We start from the raw sequence: 9,292 nt of genomic DNA, 5'->3' as shown, positions 1-9,292 counted from the left end.
GGAGTTTTATATATACAATAATTACCTGTTGTTCAAGTATCTTTATAACTCTGGTTATAATGTAAGTACACTGTAAACCCGAACAAGTTACCAGAACTCAAAAAAATTGAGGCAATCGATTGCCTCAATTTTTTTGAGTTGATCAACTCAAAAGTCAAATTTTTCCAGAACATAAAAGGTTGGATTACATGGTACTTGTATCTTTTGAGAACGGTCAACTCAAATAATTGAAGGTAATATGACTTAAGGTTTCAAGTTTACAAATTCAAAGGAATAAGTCCACAGAACTTAACAAAAATAAGTACACAACCACAACATTTTTATGTTAACAAAACTCAAATGTTTATTAGTTTGTGATGTCATTATTTTAAGTACACGTTAGTCAAATATGTTGACTACTTAATACTTAAAAACATGTGATCCAAAACTTAAAATTTTTGAGGCAATTGATTGCCTCAATTACACTGAGTATAGGTAACTTAATATGCAAAAGTCATAAACATCTGCCATTGAACAGTATCTTGCCTGCTCCCTTTTAGCACATTATGTTGAAATTAAATACATTTTTTTTTTAAATTAAATAAATTAAAAATAATTTACAAAAACATTTATAAATTAAAATAAGTAGACCAAAAATAGTTTAGTCAGGAAAACTGTCAGAGTAATAAAAAATAATGCCAAATAATAATAAATAATATCAAAATGTGCTCTTGGCTCTCTGGCTAATATCTGAATAAGGCAACAGGGCAGCAACTTTTTGAGGCATTATTTAGATAAAAGGAGAGAACTTTGAACTAGCCTTTTATAATGCTTCACCTTGCACCCTTCTTTCAGATGAGTTCCTACATAACCAAGTCATTCTTGAGGGTCTGTAACTTGGGTGACAGTTTACCACTTTCTAGACCAAGTAAAATCTTTTGAGTAAATTCTAAAGTGTTGGTCAGGGCTTTGGGGTAGCTGAGGTGAAGTGCATAGATCAGTCCAAACATTACCAGGAAGGCTTCACCAAATCTGGGGAGACTGACCACGGCATCACTTTCAATGACGACAGAGGTTTTCACAGGCTGGTAGTGAACTGGACTTGTCGTGTCATGGTCACTGATGACAGTGAAGAGGGCCACTTCAACACCATCAAGCGCCAACTCATCAGATTCGTCCTGAATGAATGAAAAAGAGATACTAATCACAATCTAACCCAAGAAATACAACAGACGACATATAATTTCTCATTTTACCAACTCCCATTGAGATCCAATACCTCTTTTACAAGGGAGACCTGAGTCTCACTGTAAGAGGTGAAAAACAGAAGATCCATGTTCTGCACACATAAATCAGCTAATTCACCAGAGAATCAAGTGGTGTGACATAGTCTGAAACTAAGCTAAAGGAAATACACAGGAAAATGTTTTACTAAACATCTTATCACTTTCAACAAAACACCAATTCAGTTCATTTGTAGTGAGACAGAAAAGACCATACATGGAAACCGTATGGGTAGACTAAACAAAGGTAAGTCCAAACAGTGCATCAAAATACATGTTTGTACTTTGATGCACTGTATATATACACAGTAGTATCTGTTAGATACTTAAGGACACTCACAGTGCAGGTTCTGAAAAATCCAGAGACATCCTCACGCAGATAGACAGGAAGGGCGTGGAGAACGGTAGTGCGCTTGGTGTGGATATCATGGATTTCCTATTGCCAGATAAAAACAGAATTGTATATACTGGTGAGTTTACTGAACAACAACAACAGTCAAATCAGAACATATGTCCACAAATAACCTGTTCACATCTTTAATACAGTCAGACAAATAGCAAACACAAAGTGGACTAATAGCAAAATTCAAAAAGCTCATTTAAATCATTGAACCTGTCCAATGTTCCACTGGTTCAACCTATGAAATGTGTAACAATCTATTATTACCTGTTCATCGTGAATTCTTAGAATTTCAGCCAGGGCATCTGCTGTCTTCCCAGTTTTTGATGCCTTCTGTCTGAATAAGGTCATCAGTCGAGGAAGATGGCGGTCAAGTTCAGCGTAGAATGTATTGGGCAGGTTCTGATTTGTAATCCGCTGAAACTCTGCATACAACTACAGCAGAAGGACAATACAGTTCAATTTGAAGAATCTCACACACCTTTATAAAGCAGCAAAAAGCTGCCACATGAGTAAGAATTACAATTTTCATTTTAAAGAGAGCTGATCCATATTACCTCAGACTCTATTTTTAGAGCGGGCCAGAGGTCCAAGAGCTCCTTCACTGGTGGGCAGGACATCACTATGGTTTGTCTGCGGAGGGGAAATGTGGTCTCCATCAACTTTCTAATGAGGGGCAGGTTCTTCTCAGCCTTCTTGACTTCTTCAACAATTGCTTGCCTCAACTGGTCAAGGCTTGAAGGATCCTTTCCTTGGGGAAAGTTTGGTAGGAAGTTGACTTCTGCTCGCTTGGGTTTTTTAATGTTGGAATGTGAAGGTTCATTATCAGGATTACTTCTACTTCTTTTTCCAGCATTAACAGTGACCTCCTGACATCCAGCCCGTCTCATTTTGGTCCTATAATTGCCCATTTTAAACTTGATGCTATTTTTCCATCCATTCCAGCCAGTCTCAGATCCTGCTTCCTTCAAGCAGGGATGTTTGGCTACAAGAGCCTCAGCAGCTTTTGCAATCTCTTTATCACTTGAGTAAGCCTTAAAACTATACATAGTAAATGCAAGCTTTTCTAAAATGTCGTGCTTGAGGTCCCTAGTTAGCTTAAGGTGTCTGTTGCTCCTCTCATATTCGGCATTTCCATGTTGAAGTTTCAGTTCAACATCAAATGCAAATGTGGGAACTGGAAAGGGACCTTGAGGCCACCAACTGAGACGTTCTGGAGATGACACATCTGAAAGTAGATCAGTAGATGCAGTAGAGCTGGAGTCTTCTGAAAGTGAGATGTGCACAACAGCTTTTTCTGGCAATTCCTCAATGTCTGCAAGGGAAGTAAGTTTCCCGTCAAAGTCTGGATCTTCATAAAGCAAACTGAAGTCAAGGTCGATTTCCAGCTGTTCTTTTATAATCTTGATCAGTGCATCAACAGAGGCTGGTCGTGAGCTGAGTTTTAATTTTCTAGCCCGGTCTGTCTCAACAACACGAATAAGCATTGGTTGTTGGGGAGGTGCGGCTGCCATTGTACTAATGAAAAGACAAAATCAGGATGTTAAAAGGTACGATATAGAATATATTAATTGCTCAATTATACAGAGAGTGAATACAAACACAATAACTGATAAATAAAAGAACCAGTCATTATTACCTGAACTCAGTTCTGTCTCACTTGAATGAACCGCTTGGGGGTCAGCAGCAGCGAGTCGTCTATCTTGTATGCCGAGAGAGGGACTGTATCGTTGAGATCAGACTGCAGGTGGATTGACAGGTTTGTGTCAGCAGTTGACAGCTCATAGGACCGCAGATGTTCAACATACCAGGACTCATAGTCACAACACAGAAAAGATACATTGTGATTCACAAGGTAGATCTGTTTTATTTTGCTAAATTTAGACAGTCCACCACTGACTCCTACAGACAGAAACATTCCACAGACATAGTCTGTGCCACCAATGGTCACCTTTGATGTCTTGTAGATTGTGTCACTAGTTGTTTGTTCTCTAATGTGTGCTTGAGCAACCTCTGGTAGAGCTGAAACCAGAACAGAGTCAACCCTGGATGCCTGAGTTTTTGGCTTGAAAAATGATGGCGCAGCAAGATGATATGCCATCATGTGTTGGTGTCTGACTGCCATTGTCTTCAAAATATTTTTGAAATTTTGAGTGTCACGCACCACTCTTTTGAAAAAGCGGTGCTTGGCCTCAAACCGCATGGTCCAAACGTGCAGCAGGGGCCCAAAGCACTTAACTAGAGCAGGATAATGCTCCACGTAGTGATGTTTAGGACGGAGCCTAACCTCAGGGAAAACCTCTAGCAGTGCCTGTCTATGATCACTGATTTTGCACACAAAATAGTCTAAGGTTTCATCAGTAAATGATGGGCACAATGCTAACTCTACCACCTCTTTCAGCTCCATCAAAACTGCCCATACCTTATCACCCTCTGGTACTACACTGCCAACAAGCAATGGAAGAAGTCGGAGCAGAGTGGCATTTTCATGTCCATTACCTCCAATCGTTCCTCGAGAAAGAAACATTTTGTGAAGGGGCTGAGGTCTATCCACTTTATCGGTGTGCTGATATAGGAATGATGTAATCTTGTGATTCAAATACTCCAAAGTGAAGTACTTCAGCCGGATCATCTCTTTAACACAAAGAGAAAGCTCCATGGGAACAATACCTTCCAGAAGATCATGGAGTATATCTGGAGGAAACCCCGTGATTGTGTGGAAGTAATTCAGGGACTCACGCAAAACACAGCCACCTTTAACACCAAAGTGGCTGCTCAAAGTGTCACTTTCTTGAACGGTTTGTACATGTAGGTCATGGCTGGCTTCGGTTCTCTGAGGAAACCTTCTCTCTCTGACTTCAATTACTTGAAACTGTTCAATTGAGCCCATACAGAATCTGCAAACATGGCCTGCTCTAAATGACTCTACAAAGCCACCTAATCCATGAGCAGCCAAATTGTCAGCAGAAACACAAAAGATGGTGCCTCTGACATTCTGGCCAACTCTTTCAATGAAGACACCGTCTTGTTCCAGAGTACGAACATCATGCAGCAATGGAGCAAGTACAGCTGCATATCCATACTTACGGAGGTCTGTCACTTTTACCAGTATTGCTAGCTGTATAGCATGTAATGCTGATCGGTATTTTGGTGGTACATTAGCGAGGACCCAATATACAGCGCAAAGTTTGTGAATTTTGCGTGATGTGCCAAGTGGATTGGCAATTTCAAGCTCATCAATATATAGCTGGAGTGGTAGGATGAGATCCCCTGTTGACAGTAAGTCATTTTCAAGGAAATGAGAGCCATCAGAGCATGATGCATATTGACCAGATGCAGTATTTGGTTCAGTAATCTTCTTAAGAATGTCTGTGTTTTTAAACAACTCTTGAATCATTGAAAGGATAGGAACATACATGCTGGTATGTCCAGGTTGATCCAGCTGATACTCCACTGGCATTACACAAGGGTAGTTGCACTCAATAAAGGTTTTTCTGCGCTTGGTTGAACTCAACTCAGCACCTTTAGAGGTTACTGTAGACAGAACGTTGCAGTCCATGACAGTGGCAACAACTTCACTCAGTGTAGGTTCTGCAATACTGTGACCGTTTCTCTGTAATATGTCACTAACTGCCTCTTTGATCAACGGCTCAGATAAGGAGAAGATCTGATTCAAGTGTTCTACTATTTCTTGAGTAGCCGTGTTTGAGACATGGAGGATAGCCTGCATCTTTATAGGAATAAGGAAGACACATTTTTTTTAAGTTGACTTCTTAGACTGTCAGTGTCACACTGATCATCATTCCCGACTTCCGTGCTCTGGCCTGGGCATTCTTCATGCGAGTCACTAGCTACTTCAGAAATACTGGCTTGGAGATTATGGGGATCCTCACTGACAATGTCACTTTGAAAGTCTGTTGCAAGACTTGCTTGGTGTGCTCTACTTTTATGGGAATTGAATGAAGAGTACACATTTGTGCTATACCTACAATCCTTATATGGGCATGTCACTGTTTCATGATTTTTCAAATGCTTTCTGAGATGACTGAAAAGGCCTGTTTCAGAAAAGGGTTGCTGAAATGTGCATAAAGGGCATTTAAATAACACAGGCCTCTGACTCTGCTCTGCACAACTGCTAAGTTGTGCTGTATGATATCTTGACAAATGAGTACTCAGTGCATTAAGTGTCTGAAATGTACAAATGCAATCAGTGTAGAGGCATGGAAGAGGGCTGATTCGGGAATAGTGGCTGTGCTGCAGCCTGTAGTGTCTAAATAACTGTATTCTGGAAGTGAAGGAAGCTGCGCACAACTTACACTGCCAGATCATGTTGGAAACAAAACAGAACTCCTTACAACTTAATATAACAGTTAAGTTATATTAATAAGTGACAAATAATAACAATAAGTGAATTACTATTACCTCACAAAGACATGGTCATGGACTACAGCTAACACTGCTTTAAAATGGCAACCTGTTTTCCTCAAAACAATTTGTTTTACATAAGAAAGTAAAGTTGGTTTAGTAGTTAGTTTAACATATTTTTAAGACAACTCGAGAGAGAGCGAGAGAGGTGATTGGTAGAAGAATTCGCAAAATGAATTACCTGGTATCTTTATCACATCCCCAGTTCTCTTCCTTGACTCTGTCTTAATTCTTGAAGCTGGAACAGAGAGATCCAAAGGCATAAACTGATGAACAATTAAAAAGCATCCAAACGGTGACAAATTATAAATACTTCCATTTATAATTTTTCCCTGTTAATGATCTTTTCATTTAATCCCCAAAGTGTGAATGCATCTCTAGTCAAGATACTAAAGCCATCGACTAAATATTACAATACTGAAGACAAGCAGCAGCACTTGAACTTTAACGGCATGGTTAAATCAACAACAACGCCATTTCTACAAACTAAAGCCTTGAGAGGTTCCCCCAAACATATGTTATTTGAAATTATTTAATGTGCATACACAGTTAATGTCAAAAATGTCATGCTCCTCATCACTGCTTCTCCAAACGATTCTGGTTGTTTTGATTGACAGGTTTGTTTTTTAGGACCTTAGTGATCCAAGAGTGCCAATTGGTTGGCAGAAGTTGATTGACAAGTGATTCCACTAATTAGGCAAAGTGAGAGGAGACAATGTGCGCACCGTGCTCTTTCATTGGCCCTCTAACTCTTGCTTGTGAACAACGTGGCTCGTCAGATGAGTTTCCCGATCATTCTACAGCATAAAGTGACTGATATATATAAAAAACACCTATCGAGACTGTCGCTCAAACGACTAATACACCTGCACCACTTATTCGCACATATAGTTTAAAATATAGCGTTTCTAATAGTGATGGGATTTCCGGCTCTTTTTAGAGATCCGGCTCTTTCGGCTCGGCTCACTAAAAAGAGCCGGCTCTTTCGGCTCCGATCCGGCTCTTCAGGTTGTTTTGTTGCTTTAATTAATTTATTATTCACAATAATATAAAATTATGCACAAAAGAATTACTAACGTAAAAAAGTGGTTTTATTTATATATGTTTATATATAAATATATGCGGTGGTCCCTAGAGACAAAACACGTACAAACTCCAAAACACATTTCTAACATGAACTGAACTTCCAAAGCAGAGCTACTAGATCACTTAAATTACACAATTGAAAGCATGTGTGTGTTGTTTGTGTATTTATACACAGGCACTCATATATATTCAAATAATTTAAAAAAAAGTTCATCTACCTGTTACTATCACACACCAAATCCAGTCATTGGTACTTGGTGGCTTGTGTAGCCACAAGATAACAAAAGCTCAACACTGCGCCCAGCATCCTGGAGCACTTCTGTTGTCTTTTGTACGTGTTTTGAGTTTTTACGTGCTTCGGAGTTTTTACGTGCTTCGGAGTTTTTACGTGTTTTGGAGTTTGTTCATGCTTCAGAGTTCGTACGTGATTTGAAGTTTGTATGTGCTTTGTCTCTAGGGACCACCGTAAATATACTTTTATTTATTCACTCCACATAAAATGTAATAAATAAATCATATAATACAAAAATCAACTATTCACATTTCAACTTTTAACTATTTAAATTTTCAGCTGTTTCCTTTTACAAATTTAAAGTGAAAACAACACAAAACACTGCAAAACAAACACAATTAAATATAAATTATAATATGAAAACAAAAAGAAGATGTACATTCTCTGTCATATGGACCCGCATGAATTCGCACTTTCTGAATCCTTTATCATCTGCAACCGAAAATAGTTGTGGATGATTACTTGTTGTCCCTGGTTCTCTTTCTCTCTCCCCCCCTCTGGCTCTGTTCCTGTGCTACTGAGTGTAACTACCGCCCCTCCCCCCTCTGCCCAGCGTAAAGCACAAGGCTCTCCTCCAGGGTGAAGCGGAAAAAAAGTGCGAGAGAGGGTGAGAGAGAGAAAAAAAAACACGTAATGGCTCGCGATAAGGAATTTAGAGAGATTAAAACACTTTATTTCATACTAGGCGACCGGGTGCCACCTCTAGAACAAGTAGCATCTAACTTATTAAACAGCCTGCGACCCTCATTACACCAACTTAATGCTTCGGGGAGAGCAGCAAAGCACATAAAAAACACGGACTCGACATTTCTGCTATTCTTTTCGACACACACCCAAAATACAACTAAATATTCGTATTTTAACAATAAACTAATATCAACATTGAAAACTTACTGTAAGTCCAGTGTTGCTAGTTGCTGGTTAGGTCCAACTTTCTCCAGTCGTCCGTGTTGCCTGTTTGGTGCTGTTTCCCGCCCATATACCTTTACTTCTTCTGTGTTTCGTGTTTTTTTCCAAATAGCGGTAAACAATCAGTGTATAATGCTCATTAGCGCCGCCTTCCGCTTCAGAGGGTGAATCAGAGATTAACTCGGAATAAAAATTGATTCCTGCAGCTGCTCAACACTTACGGAAAAGATTCAAAAAAAAAATATAGGATACATTGATAAGACAATGAATATTAAAATAAATACATTTTGTCTTCCACTAATGCATTTAAGACAATTTGATTTTACTTATTTGGTGAAACACTTTGAGATTTTATTGTATTTTAGCATGTGCTACATAAATTAAGTTTATTATTAAATCCTACCTACTTGAAACAACAAAAATAACAGGACTTTACCATTCTTATATGTCCTAACTTAACTGTCTTACGTTGTGCTTAAGTTATGATTTTAAGTGATGCTTACTTAATATAGAAATAGTTCAATTCAATCAAATATTATTGGTTTCATTTACTCAAAAAGAAGAACATGTTACACGAACTTGACATATTTAAGTTAACAGAACTTTTTAAAGACTTTGAGTATACACTATTTAATCTATTTAATTACTTTGAACATTCGGGTTTACAGTGTACAGCTGATATATCTGTTGCGCTGTCTGCTGTCCTCTTGGCCAGATTACTCTTAAAAAATAAATTTGTGATGTCAACAAGATTGTTTGTGAACTGGATAAATAAAGGATATATATAAAAGTCAGTGCCAAAAACTGATTGCAGCTTCTACCTGTTACAGGAATGTTGCTGGTGGCTCAGAGTGACCTGATATCATTAATGAGGGAAACATTTGACATTTTTCACGTATTACAGAACAACAAGTTATT

General features: G+C 38.6%; 1 protein-coding gene across 5 annotated transcripts; it reads right to left on the bottom strand.

The window, feature by feature from the left end:
- Positions 1-293: 293 nt before the first annotated feature.
- Positions 294-9,046, bottom strand: LOC120744439. 5 transcript variants are annotated; one of them, XM_040048857.1, is made up of 7 exons: positions 8,360-9,046; positions 6,269-6,325; positions 3,302-3,475; positions 2,220-3,180; positions 1,930-2,097; positions 1,603-1,698; positions 323-1,157 (listed from the first exon to the last, which is right to left on the bottom strand). In XM_040048857.1, exons 4-7 carry the CDS (start codon positions 3,174-3,176, stop codon positions 843-845), a joined length of 1,536 nt encoding a protein of 511 aa, XP_039904791.1. In that variant the 5' UTR covers positions 3,177-3,180; positions 3,302-3,475; positions 6,269-6,325; positions 8,360-9,046; the 3' UTR covers positions 323-842. The 5 variants fall into 5 exon arrangements, 3 of the variants coding, with proteins under 3 accessions (XP_039904791.1, XP_039904794.1, XP_039904792.1); XM_040048860.1 differs by having other exon boundaries at positions 3,302-3,403; XR_005698362.1 differs by having other exon boundaries at positions 294-1,157; positions 3,302-6,325.
- Positions 9,047-9,292: the final 246 nt, after the last annotated feature.

Source organism: Simochromis diagramma, unplaced genomic scaffold (genome assembly GCF_900408965.1).
Source record: "Simochromis diagramma unplaced genomic scaffold, fSimDia1.1 OVJJ01000125.1, whole genome shotgun sequence".
In the NCBI taxonomy this organism is placed as follows: Eukaryota; Metazoa; Chordata; class Actinopteri; order Cichliformes; family Cichlidae; genus Simochromis; species Simochromis diagramma.
This window is presented reverse-complemented; position numbering and strand designations above follow the sequence as displayed.